This window comes from Mustelus asterias, chromosome 2, assembly GCF_964213995.1.
Source record: "Mustelus asterias chromosome 2, sMusAst1.hap1.1, whole genome shotgun sequence".
NCBI classification, from domain to species: Eukaryota; Metazoa; Chordata; class Chondrichthyes; order Carcharhiniformes; family Triakidae; genus Mustelus; species Mustelus asterias.
In genome coordinates, this window is record NC_135802.1 from 27065495 (window position 1) to 27086788 (window position 21294).

The following is a 21294-nucleotide window of genomic DNA, read 5'->3' on the forward strand; positions in this document are numbered from 1 at the left end:
AAGAACTGGTTGTTGAAGGTGAAGATATTGTGATCCAGGATGAAGCGGATGAGTTGTAAAATTGCATCTGGAAACTGGCAGTTGACGGCATCGAGTACTGAGGCCGTTGCAGCAATGCCATCATCGTGGGGGATGCTGGTGTAGAGTGCCGAGACATCCATTGTGACGAGGAGTGCTCCTGGTTCAACTGCTCCATGTGTGTTGAGTTTCTGTAGGAAGTCCGTAGTGTCGCGACAAAAGCTGGGGGTTCTTTGTACAATGGGTTTCAAAATGCCCTCGACATAGCCGGAGAGGTTCTTGCACAGGGTTCCATTTCCTGAAACGATGGGACGGCCGGGTGTGTTTGCCTTGTGTATTTTTGGGAGGCAGTAGAGATCTCCAACGCGTGGAGTATGTGGGATGAGAGCACGGAGGGTGCTCTGAAGGTCTGGATCAAAGGTTTTGATCAGAGTGTTGAGTTGACGGGTGTGTTCTTTGGTCGGATCTGTGGGTAACTGTCTGTAGTGTTCCTCGTTGTTCAGTTGTCGGTACACTTCTTTGCAGTAATCCGTTCTGTTCAGTATGACGATGGCCCCTCCTTTGTCTGCTGGTTTGATGACAATGTTGCGGTTGGTCTTGAGAGCGTGGATGGCGTTGCGTTGTGCTGGGGTGATGTTCGGTGCTGTCTTGCGAGTGCGGCTGATGAATTTGGTGTTGACGCACCTCCTGATGGCTTGGGCATACATGTCAAGTCGAGGGCAGCGGCCTTCCGGAGGAGTCCAATTCGACTCTTTCCTCTTCGGTTGCACTGCGGGTCTCTCTGTCTGCTGTTCCGGTTCATTAGCTGTCTCATTGTGTTCGCTGTTGGCCTCTTGGGGTTTGTGGAAGAACTCCCACAGCCTCATTCGCCTGATGAATTCCTCCGTGTCCGCTGCGAGACTGATGGGGTCTATTTTGGTAGTGGGGCAAAAGTTGAGCCCTCGGCTGAGAACTTCGATTTCATCTGGCTGAAGTGTGTAGTCCGATAGGTTGACAATGGACTTTCCTGCAGTGGTACTGTTTTCTACTGTGGTACCGGGGGAGGCTTGGTTCTTACCCCAGTCCAACGCCGGCATCTCCACATCTTAAATATATACAACATGCTTTATTAATTTACACTAGAGAAACAGGACACTTGGCCTATTGTGTAGGGCAAGCTCTTCAATAAGAACTAAAATGCCTAATCACCTGTCCATGTATCCTCTTATACCGTGCATTTTCAAATACTTATCCAAGTGCACTTTAAATAATCTTGCACGATCAGGAAAGAAATCATGATAAGGTCCTACACACAGATCACATCGAGATACACTCTGACAACATATGCTAGTGACTCACTCATTAACCATGCCAGCTCACAGAAGACAAAAAGGAAAAACAGATCTTGTTGAAAATCCTCTGTCACAGTTTTTAAACACAATCAAGTGGAGCTCCAGAAGAACATTATTCCTTTTAATTACACCTAACAAATTGCCCTCTACAACCAGAAGTGCCCTCTTCACTCAGGAGCCTGACAAGATCCCTTTTAGAAGCTTTTACAAAATCCATAATCATAGTGTGTGGGACTCTTCATTAAACGTATTGCTTCTTGGCACGCAACATAACTCTGAATTTCCTCTAATCCTATCCTCCTGAATAATCCATCCTACTTCTTACTCCACAATGATTTCCTTTCACAAGGAGTGAATCAGCATTTGGCTGTTGTGTGGAGAGAATGCGGTGGCCCTGGGCTGGACTTTCTTGGATTGTGCACCTCAAAGGACTTACATCAGAGTTAAACATATCTGGTATTGTGATAGATGACCGGTTCGACCTGCCTGCTTCCATCTCCCTGCTTGCATTTGGACCATGAGCTTTCAATAGCTTGTTACCAGCCTATTAAAATATGTTGTGTATCTTCCATATATTTGGGCTTCCAACAATAAGAACTTGCTTTCAAACGTAGAAAATAGGAGCAGAAGTAGGCCATTCGGCCCTTCGAGCCTGCTTCACCATTCATTATGATCACGGCTGATCATTCAACTCAAAAGCCTGGTCCCATCTTCCTCCTAAACAGTGCTTATAACTTAGTAAAACATCCCAAGATATTTCACAGGGCTGTCACATAATCCAAGAGTGGTGCAGCAGAGGAAAAGGCCATTCGGTCCATTCAGTCTGTGCTAGATCTTCAGTGTTACTCTTTCCTCATATCCTGTAATTTTTTTCTCCTTCAATTACTTACCCAATTCCTCTTTGAAGGCTACTGTTGAATATCGACCGACCATGTCATCAGGCAATGTATTCCAAACCCTAACTCTCATTGCCCTCTTATCAGCCCTTCAGTCATTGGAAACAGTTTCTCTCTATTCGCTCTATCTAAACTTTCATAATTTTACACCCTTCCGTGAAATTTCTTCTTAGTCTTCTATCTTCAAAGAGACCATCACACACTAATTGCCAATACCTGAAAGTACTTTAGTGAATCTCTTTTGTATCGTCTCAAAGGCCATATTCAAGCTGGGGTCTTCACGAAATATTAACAATGTGAGTTGAGTAGATTCTGTGAGCAGGTGGAGTTCCGTTTTGCCTAACCAGAGAATGATGTGGAGTCAGCAGTGTAACATGCCCATTCAGAAGTAAAACCTTTAACTTTAAACTTTTAATGATCTGCCACCAGCAGCAGTCTGCACCATCTACAAGATGCACGGCAGCAACTCACCAAGCCTCCTTAGCACTTTCCAACCCCACGACCTCTACCAGCTGGAAGGACAAGGGTGGCAAACACATGGGAACACCACTATCTGCAGGTTCCCCTCCAAGTCACTCATCACCCTAACTTGGAAATACGTCGCCGCTCCTTCACTGTTGTCAGGTAAAAATCCTGGAACTTCCTTCCCAATAGCATTGTGGATTTGCCTACATCAATCCTATGGTTCCTACAGGTATACCTATGGGTGCACCTGGGTGAATCTGTGGAACTCCTTCCCGCAGAGGACTGTAGAATCTGGGTTAAGTATGTCCAAGGCTGAAATGGAGAGATTCTTAATCAGGAAGGGAATCGAGGGTTATGGGGATAAGGCGGGAAAGTGGAGTTGAAGATTATCATAGATCAGTTATGATCTCATTGAATGGCAGAACAGACTTGATGGGTTGCATGGCCTACTTCTGTTCCTACATCTTATGCAGCGGTGCAAGGCAGAAGTTCTGCATCAGCTTCTCAAGAGCAATTAGAGTTGGGCAATAAATGCTGGCCTAGTCAGCGATGCCATGAAAGAATACATTTTAAAATTGCAATGTAATGCACTTGCAGACTCTCAACTTAAATCTTTTTTAATTTGTCTGCTTCATATCAGCATTCAGTTCAACTGAAAGTCTCACCTTTTACTACCTTGAAGTGAACTATGAACTGCTGTGGCAACTTCATTTTTAAAATGTATTCTTTCATAGGCCATGGGCATAGCTGCCAAGGCCAGCATTTATTGCCCACCCTTGATTGGGCAGACTTCTTACTGACTTGACCCTGCAGGCAGTAAGTCAATTGCAAAGTTCATTATATTTATTTGTGTCTACAAGTAGACTTACATTAACATTGCAATGGAGTTATTGTGAAAATCCACCAGTCGCCACATTCCGGCACCTGTTTGGGGACACTAAGGGAGAATTGAGTGTGGTCAATGCACCTAACCAGCATGTCTTGAGGATTGTGGGAGGAGACCAGAGCACCCGGAGGAAACCCATGCAGACACGGGAAGAATATGCAAACTCCACACAGTGACCCAAGCTGGTAATTGAACCCTGGTCCCTGGCGCGGAGAGACAACAGTGTTAACCATTGTGCCACCGTGCACGGGGAACACCCAATTCCAAATTTCCCCCACACGTTGTGGAGTATTAACTCGACAGTGAGTCACTGAAGTCACTAATCAGTTCCCCAACAGCAAGTCGACCTGATTGAAAGGCTGGGCCTCTAGGTGCGCGGGATACTGGTGAATGAAGGCAGCAGCGAGAATGGCAACGGTGGGCTGGGGGTGTTGATTGGGTAGGCTGACGATCCTGGGGGTGAGGAAAGAAGGTTGGAACCTCATCCTGGAGAAAATCTGAAACCGAGGGAAATGGAGAGGAACCAATGGTGTATTGACAGGATCGGAGGGCTCAGGTGGTGGAAGGTTGAATGGAAGAGGGGACTCTCAATTGTGACGCTTCTCAAGCAGGCACCTGGATCCAGCAAGTAGGTATGAAGGTGCTCAACTCCCAAGTTCACCAATTCTTCAACTTGATGAAGCTACCGGGTTTTCAAACACTCAGGAAACTTGGCCATCAGCAGTTAAGATTGAAAACCTGCAGGAGAATAAGGCTCGCAACCTCATGATCAATATTTAAAGTTCCAACCTGTCTCCTTGCAGAGGGTAGTCACCCACTCACCTTCAGGCCTCAGGTAGGGTCGGGTAAAGAAATAAACAATTTGGAGAGGGGCTTTGGTCATGGAAGCATATTTTTGAAACTTTCATCCCCCACCTGACTAGACCCAAACCATCCATTTTTTAAGGTTAAAGTTCAACTTCATGCATTCAATAACGCCTTTCATCAATAGAAGGCAGTTTAATGAGGATTCTACAAGAGTTCTGGACCAATTCCATTTAGGTTCTTGCATGAGAGAAACTGGAATCAATGGGTATTGGGGGCAAACTCTCCGCTGGTTGGAGTCATACCTGGCACATAGGAAGTTGGTTGTGGTTGTGGAGGGTCAGTCATCTGAAATCCAGGACATCTCTGCAGGAGTCCCTCAGGGTAGTGTCCTAGGCCCAACATCTTCAGCTGCTTCATCAACGACCCTCCCTCCATCATAAGGTTAGAAGTGGGGATGTTCGCCGATGATTGCACAATGCTCAGCACCATTCGCGACTCCTCAGACACTGAAGCAGTCCACGTTCAAATGCAACAAGACCTGGACAATATCCAGGCTTGGGCTGACAAGTGGCAAGTAACATTCTCACCACACAAATGCCAGGCAATGACCATCACCAACAAGAGACACTCTAACCACCACCCCTTGACATACAATGGCGTAACCATCACTGAATCCCCCACTGTCAACATCCTTGGAGTTACCATTGACCAGAAACTCAACTGGACTCACCACATAAACACAGTGGCTACAAGAGCAGGTCAGAGGCTAGGAATACTGTGGCGAGTAACTCACCTCTCGACTCCCCAGAGCCTATCCACAATCTACAAGGCACAAGTCAGGAGTACGATGAAACACTCCCCACTTGCCTGGATGGGTGCAGCTCCAACAACACTTAAGAAGCTTGACACCATCCAGGACAAAGCAGCCCACTTGATTGGCACCACATCTACAAACATTCACTCCCTCCACCACCGACGCTCAGTAGCAGCAGTGTGGACTATCTACAAGATGCACCGCAGCAATTCACCAAAGGTCCTTAGACAGCAACTTCCAAACCCATGACCACTTCCATCTAGAAGGACAAGGGCAGCAGATAAATGGGAACACCACCACCTGCAACTCCCCCTCCAAGCCACTCACCATCCGGACTTGGAAATATATTGCCATTCCTTCGTAGTCACTGGGTCAAAATCCTGGAATTCCCTCCCTAACGGCATTGTGGATCAACCCACAGCACATGGACTGCAGCGATTCAAGAAGGCAGCTCACCACCACCTTCCCAAGGGCAACTAGGGATGGGCAATAAATGCTGGCCAGCCAGTGACGCTCATGTCCCATGAATGAATTTTTTAAAAATTGAGGGATTTACCTTGCATGTCTGTCATTAAAATAAACTTAATTTTTGTGAAGTTGGAGATTGCGGTGAATCACATTGCACGTAATACACTGCATCAGACTGTCAAAACGGGAGTCAATTACGACGTGTCACCTAATGACATTAACAAACTAATGTCATACAATTAACTCTATGTGCTCATTCACAAAACGACCCAATCATTTTTGGGCAGATTTTTTCTAATATCTAAACGCTCACTAATCCAGTATTCAGACTGTATAACAGGGCATAATTGAATTGCAGTAAAGCCTGAAATTTCCAATGAGGGACTAAGAGATATATATATATATATATATAAAGATAAATGTATTTGCATTTCTCAGTCACGCAACAATGAAACAAATTGCATTTTTTTTTTAAACAGCAAGATGAATAATCTGCCAACAGATTTGGATGCACATTTGAATAAACTATTAGAGTTCACACGTTATCAGAACGAAAACTCTGCTTTAATGAATGCCTTCACGATAATTTTCATTGCGTGACTCTCTTAGCATGCTCTATATATATATATCTCTAATATATACATAAAGATTTATCATCCAAAACATAGAGCGCAGTCTGAAACTGGAAGAAAATTCAGAAAGGGAGACAGGTCACTCAGGAAATCAATTTCACAAAAACAGGACTGTGACTAAATTTAAACCTGGCAACCTCAAATCAGCTCTGCACACTCCTGTTGCTATTCCCTTACCATGACATAGTGGTTGCTTCATCCACAAGGAAGTCTAGAAATAGCTGCAAACAATTGGATGTTAATTGTACACCAAAGAAGAAGATGTCATAATTACCTATATCCTACGTACTAGAGTTAAGTATTTAAAAGGAGAACAATGGGTTTCATGACATCCAAAACCTTGTCTTCCCAATTGATGTCAAAATACAACTAACTGTTTCATGGGTCAAATAAATGTTAAACTTCTGTGGCAAAATGTCTTCTTTCCATTATCTAGATGAAAATATCAGTCTCAACCACTACAAATGGAGGTGAAATTAATACATTAATGTGCAATTAACAGTAAATTGTGATCGTTTAACTGCTACAAAAAGAATGAGGCTAAGATGTCAAGATTCCTATTCAGCAATATATATGCTAATCAAATTATGAGTTATCATCTGTATGTGATTAAAGGCACCACAATTCATTAAACCAGCAATGAACTTCATAATTGAGGACATTGGACAACATACTTTGGTGTCAGAGATTCAGGTAATGTGGCAAAATAGCAGTCAAATGAAACTAAAATGCCACGGATGCTGAAATGAAAACAGGAACAAAGACCAAAGGACAGTACAGCACAGGAGCAGGCCCTTCAGTCCTCCAAGCCTACGTTGATGACGTTGTCCTATCTAAACCAATCGCTTGTATCCCTCTATTCCCCGTCTGTTCATGTGTCCATCCAGATAAGTCGTAAATGTCCCGAACGTATCTACCTCAACCACCTCACTTGGCAGAGCGTTCCAGGCCCCCACCACCTTCTGTGTAAAGAAAATACAGCGCTGGAAAAACTCAGCAGGTTGGGGACCATCTGTGGTGAGAGAAACATAATTGACATCGAGTCCAATATGACTCTTCTCCTTCCTGCCAGGCCACCTGAATTTTTCCAACACTTTTTTGATTACAGGGTAAAATAGGACTTGATTCAGGCCCTAACTCGAGCTACTTTTGTATCTTAACGTCAAGTATTCAGTCTGACTTTAACCATAACTGTTTTCCTTCCAATTAATTAACCTTTCTTTTTCTGCTCCTCCAACCTCCATTATGGTTGTTTGCTTTCACACAAGTCATTCAATTTGTTGCCTAACAGCTGGGTAGAGGTTTTCACAAACTGTGCTACCTAAGCTTGCTGCTTTCTCAGCTCAAGGAAGATACACCTGCTGTGAGGAATAATTGAGAAAAGCCGACTAATTTTTCTCCTTCCCTGCTCACTCACTATACCAGGCTCTATCTATCCCTACCCGACCCCATTGCCCCATAGCCTCAATCTAAGAATTCCACCAAGCCAAGAACCAGCGAAACGTATCGCATGTAGCGGACTAACAGGTGAATAGCGGTCTCCCCTGGGACATTGACTCACTCAGCCTCGGAGCGAGGGGCTCAATGACTGCGGCCTTGTAACAAGCAGCTGAAATCGCAACATGCTCCACTGGGCAACAGCATTGTGCGGCTTTTAGCCCTGCCCCTGCTGAATGTAAACAGGCATTCATCTGTGGCTGGATAGATTGCAGTATCGTTATTGCATTTCACCTGGCAAAACGACTTTCGCTGCTCCCTGCACAAAATAAATTGGTATTACAACCACATCAGGTTTTAAAATAGGGAAGGGTTTGAAAGAAGTAGTGAGAGAGGGCATAAAGCATCATGACCCAGATTTTTCAGGTGTAATGACGGTGGAACAGCAACTTCTGGCGTCCATACATGCATGATTAAACATGGGAACCCAGAAGTTGTTGCCCACGATTCCCCGTTCCTCCACAGGGTGCACTGCTGAAGCCCTCGCTGATGCAAATCCACTGAAATCACTTGGGTGAGGCGATCGCCTAGTAGTATTATCACTAGACTATTAATCCAGAAACTCAGCTAATGTTCTGGGGACCTAGGCTTGAATCCCGCCACGGCAGATGGTGGAATTTGATTTCAATGAAAAATATCTGGAATTAAGAATCTACTGATGACCATGAAACCACTGTCAATTGTCAGAAAAACCCATCTGGTTCACTCGTGCTCTTTAGGGAAGGAAATCTTCCGTCCTTACCTGGTTTGGCCTACATGTGACTCCAGAGCCACAGCAATGTGGTTGACTCAACTGCCCTCCCAGGGCAACTAGGGATGGGCAATAAATGCTGGCCCAGCCAGCGACGCCCTTGTCCCACAAATGTATATTTTTAAAAAATTTATGTGAACATAGAACAGTACAGCACAGTACAGGCCCTTTGGCCCTCGATGTTGTGCCGAGCTTTGTCCGAAACCAAGACCAAGCTATCCCACTCCCTATCATTCTAGTGTGCACCATGTGCCTATCCAATAACCGCTTGAAAGTTCCTAAAGTGTCCGACTCCACTATCACAGCAGGCAGTCCATTCCACACCCCAACCACTCTCTGAGTAAAGAACCTACCTCGGACATCCCTCCTATATCTCCCACCATGAACCCTATAGTTATGCCCCCTAGTAACAGCTACATCCACCCGAGGAAATAGTCTCTAAACGTCTACTCTATCTATCCCCCTCATCATCTTATAAACCTCTATTAAGTCGCCTCTCATCCTCCTCTGTTCTAAAGAGAAAAGCCCTAGTTCCCTCAACCTTTCCTCATAAGACCTACCCTCCAAACCAGGCAGCATCCTGGTAAATCTCCTTTGCACTCGTTCCAATGCTTCCACATCCTTCTTATAGTGAGGTGACCAGAACTGCACACAATATTCCAAATGTGGTCTCACCAAGGTCCTGTACAGTTGCAGCATAACCCCACGGCTCTTAAACTCAAACCCCCTATTAATAAACGCTAACACACTATAGGCCTTCTTCACGGCTCTATCCACCTGAGTGGCAACCTTCAGAGATCTGTGGATATGGACCCCAAGATCTCTCTGTTCCTCCACATTCTTCAGAACCCTGCTGTTGACCCAGTAATCCACATTTAAATTTGTCCTACCAAAATGAATCACCTCGCAGTTATCAGGGTTAAACTCCATCTGCCATTTTTCGGCCCAGCTCTGCATACTACCAATGTCTCTTTGCAGCCTACAACAGCCCTCCACCTCATCCACTACTCCACCGATCTTGGTGTCATCAGCAAATTTACTGACCCACCCTTCAGCCCCCTCCTCTAAGTCATTGATAAAAATCACAAATAGCAGAGGACCCAGCACTGATCCCTGGGGTACACCACTGGTAACTTGTCTCCCGTCTGAAAATTTTCCATCCACCACCACCCTCTGTCTTCTATGAGATAGCCAGTTACTTATCCAATCAGCCAAATTTCCCTCTATCCCACACCTCCTTACTTTCTTCATGAGCCTACCATGGAGAACCTTATCAAACGCCTTACTAAAATCCAAGTATACGACATCAACTGCTCTACCTTCATCTACGCACTTAGTTACCTCCTCAAAAAATTCAATCAAATTTGTGAGGCAAGACTTACCCTTCACGAATCTGTGTTGACTATCCCGGATTAAGCTGCATCTTTCCAAATGGTCATAAATCCTATCCCTCAGGACCTTTTCCATTAACTTACCGACCACTGAAGTAAGACTAACCGGCCTATAATTGCCAGGGTCATTCCTATTTCCTTTCTTGAACAGAGGAACAACATTTGCCACTCTCCAGTCCTCTGGTACTATCCCCATGTTCGGTGAGGACCCAAAGATTAAAGCCAAAGGCTCTGCAATCTCATCCCTTGCCTCCCAAAGAATCCTAGGATATATCCCATCTGGCCAGGGGACTTATCGACCCTCAGGTTTTTCAAAATTGCTAATACATCTTCCCTCAGAACATCTACCTCCTATCAGCCTGTATCTCACACTCATCCTCAAAAACATGGCCCCTCTCCTTGGTGAACACTGAAGAAAAGTATTCATTCATCGCCTCTCCTATCTCTTCTGACTCCATGCACAAGTTCCCACTACTGTCCTTGACCAGCCCTAACCTCACCCTGGTCATTCTTTTATTTCTCACATAAGAGTAAAAAGCCTTGGGGTTTTTCTTGATCCGACACGCCAAGGACTTCTCATGCCCCTCCTAGCTCTCCTAAGCCCTTTCTTTAGCTCATTCCTTGCTACCTTGTACCCCTCAAGCGACCCAACTGAACCATGTTTTCTCATCCTTACATACGCTTCCTTTTTAGTTTACTTTCACTTTTTAGGCTAACCTCACTGTCAAAACCTTTGAATAAGCTATGCCCTATTGAATTAGATGTGCCTGGGTGTTTTAACCTTACACCAAGGTCACGATTACTGCTGAACAATGCTTATGAATGTTATATTTGTGGAATGTCAAGCTTTCTCCATGAGGATAAAAGAATGTACAGATTTTTTTAAATGATAGGAATGAATTTGAAGTTTATGAGATTTTAGCTTCTGTCTGATTTCAGTGTCCCAATCTTTATTCCTCTGTCTGCGGAATCGTTAAAAAGTGAAGGGCAACAAGTGGTTTTCACTTCCAAATACACGGCGTAATGCACTTGATGTCATCATTTTTGCTGGCACCAGAGGTCCAGCCCCCTGAACTGAAGCCAACATCAAACTCACATCTGGAAAGGGGAAATCCATGTCAAAGGGATTGTTAGATCATGAGGCAGGGCGGGGGGGGGGGGGGGGGGGGGGGTGCTTTTATTCAAAATTAGTAACAAGGGCTGTCACTTTGTCACCGACATGAAATCTGATCCCTTGAGTAGGACACACAAATTCCATAGTTTCCTTGCTGTTTTTATTGCTTGAATTATCATCTGAGATAAGTGCGGGCAGGGAAATGTAACTATTACTATCTCCATTGATGTGGAGATGCCAGCGTTGGACTGGGATGGACACAGTAAGAAGTCTCACGACACCAGGTTAAAGTCCAACTGGTTTATTTGGAATAAATATGAATCTCACCTGATGAAGGAGCAGCGCTCTGAAAGCTCGTGATTCCAAATATACCTGTTGGACTTCAACCTGGTGTTGTGAGACTTTTTACCATCTCCATTGAGCCCTTGGACACAATAAGACTTTTTTTTAAACAAAACATTTTTTTTACATTCTTAAAGTTGCAAATCCAACGCTCAGAATGGACCGGGCAAACCCAAATCCATTCCTTGCTTGCTCCAAAATCCATATTCAAATTCCAATTGGATCCAATTCAAGGTCCCCACAAGGGAGATAGAAAGATCCAAGAGGAGACATTGCACCTGATCTTAGCCAAAAGCCCAAGTGGACACAATAACACATAGGACAGTCCATCACTATGGTTCATGACAGATTCCCAAAGTGCAACTCAGTCAATGGCATGGAAGAAGACATCATACCACATTTAAAAAATTATAGTAATTTTAAAATATCCGTTTAAGTTGAATAGCAAATGCTTTCAGAAGTTCAGACTTCAAAAATGATCAACACTTTGCAAAATTCTCACGACAGATCTCAAAAGGAGTCAGATTCAGCATCAATTTTAAATGGAATTTGATCACCATGCAAAGTCAGATGCAACCGCAACTTCATTAAATGAAACACTGCTTGGCTTATATAACGGCTTGCTTCGCTGCTAATGAATCATCAGAATTATAGACCTCATCACACGTATAAAACGATCTCAGTATGTAATGACCCAACATAGAAAAATTAACATTTACACTTTGACTAGAGTTCCAAGTCACCTTGTCTAAATGGTCTGGGTCACTACAGAAATCTTTAATTAACATTCCTAGAAGGTTGAAGTGTTCAATGTCACAGCAATAGATCAGGCAAGACTGATGACTCGTGTCTTTGGAAAGAAAGCAGACTTCAGCAAATCTGATCTTTAGGCTGATCACATTACTCCAGGCAATGAGATATGCAACAGAAAGACCTGGGCAAGAAAGTGTCTAAGTACCGTACGTAAGGATGTAAAGTGGTTTTCCATTCGTGTCCATGGTGGTCAGGCAAGGTGCTTTTGGAGAGATGGTACCCCAACGCTGAAGAGCCGCCTCTAGGGATGGTGGCCAGTTGGTTACGACACCAAGCTGCTCTCCCCTGATGGCAAGCATCTGTGCTCCCTCCGGTCTCGGCTGGTTAGGATCTGGCTGTTGAACTACAATAAAATTGACAGTGTCAGTCTTTCCACCAAAACAATTGTAATTCCTGTTTGTATGCTTTTAAAATGGACTACATTAACTCCAAAACACTACTGTCAGTAAGTTATGTAATTTCCACAACATTTCCTGGTGGTTCAATGGATAAATAGATTTCCTGCTATGGACCCAGACCACGCAGACAAGAAAGGTTTCAGGATCAGATCTTGTGAGGCAATCGGGTCCAGGAATCCTTGACTGATTCTCCCTGGTGGGGAGGACACACTGAAGCTTCATCAATGGTAGCTCCTGTCATCTTAACTGAACATAACTCAAGGCCATAGAAACGCAAGTAGGCCATTCACTTCCTTGATTCAGTCCCACTATTCAATCAGACTTCTAAAAATTCTTTCGCATGAAGTAGTCTTCACTAGCTGGGCCAGCATCCATTGCCCATCCTTAATTGCCCTTGAGAAAGTGGTAGCGAGCCACATTCTTGAATCACTGCAGCCCATCTGGTATTTGCAATCCGCTGTGCTCTTGAGGAAGTTCCAGAATTTGGGCCCAGTGACAGTGAAGGAATGGTGTGTGTGGTGTGGAGGGGGGGCGGGATCTTGCAGATGGTGGCGTTCCCATGCATCTGCTGCTAACGGCTCAGTTGTATCACAACTCTTATTTACCTGCCTTTGCTGCATATCCCTTGATTTTTGTCCAACAAAAATTAGTCATTCACAATTGTAAAAATATCAATTGTTATTTTGTTGAAGAGTTTTCATAGAGTTACAGTAAACTTCATGGATTGGATTTTACAGAACAGCTCAATCCCTTGTTTCCTTCCTCCATCGACTCTGCTATAAAGTCAGTTAGAAGCCTGTCCACAATCCTGATGACTGGGGGAGCCAGTGTTAAGTACTTTAAGGTGAGACTTCTGCGATTTCACACCTTAGAGATCTGCCAACTGGAACTGCAGACTGTCCAACCACACTGAGGGGCCCACGTAAGCTTGAGATTCGGCAAAGCAAGTAAGCAGGGTTCAAGAGGCCAAGGCGTGGTTGGGATGATTTTAGGGAGGGGGTGCCTCAGATAGGGCTGGGCAGCGGCGGGGACGGTAGTCTTCAATAGACCCAAGATTGGGCAAACCACCTGACACCTCCCTCCCACCCCCTGTAAAATTTCAGGTAGGTCAAGGGCGGGCAGGAAGGCTACCCGCTGGATTTTGCACAACTCCACACCTTCAAACCCATTGGCGGGGGATCGTAAAATCCAGCCCTACATGAAGAAGTACTTCCCGATTTCACTCAAATGGCTGAGCTCCGATTTGAAAATTCCACTCCCTTGTTCTGGTTTTGGCCACTGGGGACAATGGTTTCTCTCTATCTAGCCCATCGAATCACTTGATCATGTTCGCACCTCAGTTAGATCACCCCATAACTTTCTAAACCCAACTTTCTACAAGCAACCTGGCCTCACAATTCAACCCTTTAAACACTGGATCATTCCAGTGAATTTGAGCTGTACTGCACTCCAAAGATAATAAATCATTCCTCAGGTTCAGTGCCCAAAACGAAATGTGGTACACAGATTGGACAAGGTCAAGACCACCATGCTACCTGTGCAGTTCAATGCCACACTGGGCAATGCATTGCTCAACTGCACACCATCAACAAAAAGAGCACCAAGTCAAGGAGGGGAGAGTAAGGTAGGTGACTGGGAAGAGTCTGGAAGATTTTCTCCGGCTGCTCCGGTTTCTTTCTACAGTCTGAAAGATGTGCTGGTTAGATGCATTGGCCATGCTAAATTCTCCCTCAGTGTACCGAAACAGGTGCAGGAGTGTGGGGACTAGAGGATTTTCACAGTAACTTTATTGCAGTGTTAATGTAAGCCTACTTGTGACACTAATAAATAAACTTAAACTTAGGTAGGTGTTGAGAGGAAAATAAATCACGGATCCTGTTGCAGGGCGGCACAGTGGTTAGCACTGCTGCCTCACAGCGCTAGGGTCCTGGATTCAATTCCAGCCTCGGGTCACTGTCTGTGTGGAGTTTGCACGTTCTCTCCATGTCGAAAAGGTGCTTAGAAATTCCTTCTCGCAGAGTGTGCTCCAGTTTCCTCCCACAGTCCAAAGATGTGTGGGTTAGGTTGTTTGGCCGTGCTAAATTGACCCGAGTGTCAGGGGATTAGCAGGGTAAACATAACGGGTTACAGGAATAGGGCCTGGATGGGATTGTGGTTGGTGCAGACTCGACGGGCCGAATGGCCTCCTTCTGCACTGCAAGGATTCGATGATTAAGCAAAAACATATATGTAATAAAAACATTTCCGAATAAAACCCAAAGACTAATAAGTTTACACTTACCTTCCAGCAATTCTTCAAAATCGTCAACAAAGAATTCTCGTAATGGTGGGCGTTTCGGCCTCTTGAGGGTGTTCACAAGCTGTTGGATCTTTGCAGAGACTCGGCTGCTTACTGGTACTCCTATGTGAAAGAGATCGATAAATGAATTGGGTTACTGAAGAACACCGCTTTCCTCTGTCAGCGGATGGATAGAGTTGCAGAGCTGGTAACACTGTGCTTGATACGCGTCCTTACTTCTCTCAGCAAAATCTAAAATCAAGATGTCTTCAATCCAGCACTGTCCCCTGGCTGGGACAAAATGTTTTAGTCTGTAGCGATTTTACTGAACAGTTTGAAATATCGGAACATGTGTTCGCGCCAAAGGCCGTCATTACGAAAGAAAACTGGCTTTACTGATCCCCAAAATATATATATTGTGTTCTAGTAAATTATATCTTGATGTCACTCAGCAACTCTGGGCAATTGGGAACATTCTCAATGCTACTTCACATTTAACTTTGGTGTGGACTTCAGTAAAACCTTTGTCAACAGAAAATGATATTACAGTGATACAGACTAAACTGATGTGAGAAAGATTAGATGGAATGATGGTTAAAAGCTGCATACTTGGCACTCTTCAGATACAATACGGACTGCACACCACATAAACTAATAGGGGTAAGGAGGAGGAAAGACCTACAATTCCTTAGAACTGGCACCAGGCCAGTCGGATCAGGGACTGTTTATACAACCATCCCAGGTTCTTGAAGACATCCTAAAACAAAACGATTGTGACTTGGTAATGTGGACATGAAGGTCACTGAGACTTGCTATCTCCTTCAAGTATTCCTGCATAAGCAGCCTTCACAGTGCATGCTGGCAGCCATTCAACTGCATGGGTCACCACAGCCAAAATGAATGTTATATAAGCACAAATCTTACATTGGTCAGCAGGGGGAGATCATGTGGCACAGTGGGTAGTGTCCTTGCCTCTGAGCCAGAAGCTCTGGGTTCCAGTCTCACTCCAGGACTTGATGGTCAAGGAAGGTGTGAACACAGCCAAACAGGTTGAGTATCCCCACCTGCAAACACCTTCCAACACACCAATGGCAGGTGGTAAGAGCGGGAAAGACTCCTGGTCAGTTGTGCTTGATGCAGACTGGCACCCCCTCAAGCTATTGGCCTCTGATGACAGGCTAGGGAATCCAGGGGAAAAAAATGACTATGGGAACAGACGAAAATCAGCCTTTTGCACGACTTGGTGCAGGAAATGAAACCACAAACAGACAGTAATCAGAAACAAGGGGGAGAAATTTTCCTGTCCCTCCTGACAAGAGAATCATAGCAGGTGAGGGGTGGACCACGCAAAGGTCCATTGACCTCGGATGGGGCTTTCCAGTTTGGGGGCGAACCCGACCAGAAAATCTTGCCCTAGAAGTCTGGTCAATTTCTGTTTTGTTGCAATTGTACAGGGTGTTGGTGAGGCCTCACTTGAAATATTGCGTAACGTTTTGGTCCCCTTACCTAAAACAGGATATAGTAACATTGGAGGCAGTCCAAAGGAGATTCACCAGGCTAATTCCTGGGATGAGAGGGTTGCCCTATCAAGAGAGACTTAATAGTCTGTGCCTGTATTCCTTGGAGTTTAGAAGAGTGAGGGGTGACCCTATTCAAACAGATAAGATCCTGAAGGGGTTTGACAGGGTAAATGGTGAGATGTTTTCACTAATAGGAGAGTCTCAAACAAGGGGACAACACGATAAAGGGCCAGTCATTTAAAACGGAGGTGCTTAGAAATTCCTTCTCGCAGAGTGTGGTGAACCTCTGGAATTCTCTGCCCCAGAGGGTGGTTGAGGCTGGATTATTAGAAGTATTTAAAGTGGAGGTGGATAAATATTTGATAGATTGAGGAATAGAGGGCTATGGGGAAATGGCACAGAAAAGGAGTTGAGGCCGGTATAGATCATCCATGATCATATTGAATGGCGGGGCAGGCTTGAAGGGCCTGGTGGCATAATTCCGCTTCTAATTCTTTTGTTCTTGTATTGTGTTTTTGTGTCTCCCTACACCAAGGATACTTAAATTTACAATTATGACTGAAATTAGACAACTTCAGCAACTTGAAATCAAAGCTGGAATTTCCAGGTCTTTATAAACTATGCACCATATAAACGTCCCGCGTTACTGGAGACCAACAAATTTCACTCTATAACCAACCGACTGATTAAGATTCATGTTTTACTCTTTTTGTCTGTGAAAACCCACCCTACCTCCGACCAATAGCAGTCCAACAAGATTGGCAACACATAGGGAAGTGTAAGTACTACCCTGTGAACAATCACTGATGATTGTGGTTACAGTTTCAAGACCCAGCATAGAAGCTAGGCTGCTAATACAGGAGTAGGAAGGGATAGTTATAATGTCTGAGGTGCTGCCCTTCAAATGTGAGGCTAAATCAGGAATACCTCTACCCAATTTAGGTTAACATTCAAGTTCCAGTAACACCATTTGGAACTTCTTCCAATGTACAAGTTTCTGCCCCAAGTCAAGATCACACTAAATAATACGGATTAACTGTGCATTTTCTGGAACCTTGCCACACACAAAATCATTGGCATGTTGCCTGTTAACCAAGAGGCACAACACCATAATGTACCATGTACAGGAAGTACTCTGAGACATTTACGATGACAAGAGCCTGTAAAAATGCAATTCTATCATTCTTCCAAAGTTAATCTTTAACATATTTTGAACTCTGCATCATGGAACCATAGAGGTTTACAGTGTAAAAGATGACTATTTGGCCCATTGCTATTCTTTTTGTGCTAATGCTTTGATAAAACAATTCAAATCCAACACTACGCTCTCCTCTTTCTCCATCGCCATGTCTTCACCCTGCTTCAAATTCTTATTTACATTAACCTTAAAGGATCCAGCAGTTTTGGCCACAACTACTCTCTGACTAAATGACCCAGATCTTCCAATCCCCAGATCATTGGAGACCAGACCTACAACCCATGATGTGTGCCATGATGCCACGCAAGTCTTGATGTGCTGATCTCCATGGGAATTGCCCAGGAGTTTGAACTTCCAATAGGCAATTCCCCTGATCTCTGGGATCCTCTACAAATGTCTTTGACTCTAAGGTCAGAGTCTTCAGACAATTCCACAGTACCTACCTACCTGAATAGTTACCCAGGAAACATTAGACAGAAAAATCTTAGTCTAACTCCTGGACAGCTACAGAACTGACACCCCAAATTACTCACACTAGCCCCCAATCATCCATCTCAAGACTCCCCCTCGACACCTGACCCTTGCAACTACCCGCCACAACCAAGTCCCCAACTTGACTACCTCTCCTGACCATGTCAACCCCCAATGATCTTCCTAACCCCTACGACCTGCTGACTACCTCGCCCCAACCATACCTGACTTCCCAAAAGTAGGGGAGTCTAAAACTAGAGGACATAGGTTTAAAGTGAGGGGGGAGAGATACAAAAGTGTCCAGAGGGGCTATTTTTTCATACAGAGGGTGGTGAATGTCTGGAACAAGCTGCCAGAGGTAGTTGTGGAGGCGGGTACAATATTGTCTTTTAAAATGCATTTAGATAGTTACATGGATAAGATGGGTAGAGAGGGATATGGGCCAAAAGCAGGCAATTGGGATTAGCTTAGGGGTTTAAAAAAAAGGGCGGTATGGACAAGTTGGGCCGAAGGGCCTGTTTCCATGCTGTAAACCTCTATGACTACCTCTCCCAACTGTGCTGAGCCCCAACTACTCCACTAGCCCCCACAATAGACACTAGGATTCAACCATCCCTTCCAACCACTATTGACCTCCACCGCCGAACTGACTTGTCCCAAAGACACACCTCACCCATCCACCATCTCGCCCACCCACCCCCTCACCATCATACCCATTCACTCCTTTACCTATTCACCCACATTCAGACTTACGGCAGCTACTGCCATAAGGAGGGCGCATGTCCTAACTTCCACTCCAAGGGATACTCCCATTCCAAATTTCTGGAAAAGGCAGACTGGGAAGGTCCCAGAAGAAATGCGGGCAGCATCTATAGAAACACTTCAGTACAGAAAGAGGCCATTTGGCCCATTGAGTCTGCATCAACTCGCCGAAAGAGCATTTTACCCAGGTCCATCCCCACCCTATCCCCGTAATCCCATGGTTAATCCAGCTAACCTACATATCTTTGGACTGTGGGAGGAAACCAGAGCACCCAGAGATGGGGGACGTAACAACTCCACACAGACCGTCACTCAAAGCATCGAGTCGGGGAAACCTTCAAGCGGAGCGGCAAGCTGACAATGACTGCCGCTCCTCAGAAGATCCAGGTTTAAGGTATTGACTAACACGTGTGTTTAAATATCTTCAGACTACATGCTAAGATCCAGTGAGTGCTGAACACCAAAACATCAGCAGCATTCTGAGTTGGTACTTGCTAAAGTTTGTAAACAGGCTTCTAAAGTGGGTCAACACTTTTTGTGCAATAACATAAAAACAAAATATTGCTGATACTGGAATCTGAAAGAATAACAGAGAACTCAGGAAAAAAAACTCAGCAGGTCTGGCAGCATCTGTGGAGAGAAAACAGAGTTAACATTTTGAGACAGTATGACTCTGCTTCAGAGTTAGAGAGAGGGAGAAAAGCATTGGATTATTTAACGTATAAGAGGGGATGGAAACAGCAATATTCCAGCCTCGGGTGACTATCTGTGTGGAGTTTGCACGTTCTCACCGTGTCTGTGTGGGTTTCCTCCCACGGTCCAAAGATGTACGGGTTACATTGATTGGCCATGCTAAATTGCCCTTAGTGTCAGGGGACTAACAGGGTAAATATGTGGGGTTGCGGGGAAGGGCCTGGGTGGGATTGTGGTCAGTGCAGGCTCGATGGGCTGAATGGCCTCCTTCTGCACTGTAGGGATTCTATGATAATATCTGCTTTAAACAAGCGTTGGAGATATACCCCTTACAAATGTATTTATTGGAGATATACCCCTCACGGTAATTTATTTCCCCTTCACCAGCCCCCCCCTCATGAATGTATTTTTGAAACTGCTTGACATTGAATGCAAAACAAAACACCATTATTTTCTATGAGAAAGAATTGTTTCAATATAAGAAAATGCTGGTGAGAAGGCACTGTTTGTAGTGGTATTTACACTGAAATTAAACACAGCTGGCAACTGTGACAAATATCAGACATTAGAACCAAATGGTTTTTTAAACTCTGATGCAAAACCTTGGGGATCTGAATGATTCATGTGGAAACGGACAACGTCAGTATGAATGGTAGCTCGGTTTGTTCGACTGATGAGCTACTTGTGATTTCACTGCCCTGTGTGCATACCAATTAGCTTATTATGCAAAACATTCATACCCCTGGGGGCAGGATAAAAGAAGTGTTCTTGTGGACTTCTTTGTTTTGGGGAAACAACGAACATTGTTTCCTGGAACGTTTATTCATACTAATGACCGGCAGAAGATCCAACTTCCGTCCCAGTCACTGTGAGCTGTTTGGTTGTTCAGGCTATGCTGGTCTGGAACAGCAGCAGCGTTGTGACTTTGTTCTTCCTGCTTTACATTAAACACTGAAGTTACAATCCCAAAAGGACTCCCCATTTTCCTTGCTCATGTGGAAAAGAAGCTCAAACATAGCCAGTAAAATGTGAGCTGGATGTGAAGAGACCGATCAAGAATGCACTGATTGGCTTTTCCCTCATCACTCCGAAGGAAATTCTGTGCCTGACAGATTTTTTAAAGTCATCCTGCAAGATGGTTTTTATATCCATTTAGTCTCTCGCATCATAAATGGTTGATGCTGAAGTGTAGCAACTCATTATTTTTTTGATGGGTCCAAAAATATGAAATACTGCAGATTCTGGAAACATCTGAAGCAATAACCATTTTCCTGCCTTTACAGAACCTACTTATCTCTCAGAATAGGATAAGGGAACAGCTGCAGGCCATTCAGTCCCACAAGCATGTTTCACTAGTCCATGGCTGATTTGTACTTCCTTGACTCACCTTGGTCCTATATCCCTATGGAAACATTCTCAGCATTTCCTGTTTTTGTTCCTTCTTGAGTAGTAGTCCCTTATTTCCTCCGTTCACTAATTTTCTGAATCAAAATGGCATTAATTAACCATTTTCTCCTTCCATACCTATTCTCCTATGAAAAGAGCATTCTAAAACATGCTGTACATGCACCAGTATTTACTTAAAGTGCTCATGGAATGTTATTTGATTCATTAAGTATCCACTGCAAATGGTTACATTAGCTTGGACATTGCTGAAGTTGTACAATGGTGATACAGCGAAGAGTTCTCAGCAAAATACTGGAAAATCTCAGCAGGTCGGAACATAAGACATAGGAGCAGAATTAGGCC

General features: G+C 44.4%; 1 protein-coding gene across 1 annotated transcript in view; it reads right to left on the reverse strand.

Annotated features, from left to right (window-relative positions):
- LOC144506541 (disco-interacting protein 2 homolog C-like) overlaps positions 1-21294 on the reverse strand; it is a 581001-nt gene that overhangs the window by 199779 nt on the left and 359928 nt on the right. The window contains exons 7-8 of the mRNA XM_078232798.1: positions 14905-15024; positions 12371-12568 (exon numbers count right to left, since the gene is read on the reverse strand). Coding sequence (XP_078088924.1) covers positions 12371-12568; positions 14905-15024 — 318 coding nt within the window. The remainder of the gene's footprint in view (positions 1-12370; positions 12569-14904; positions 15025-21294) is intronic.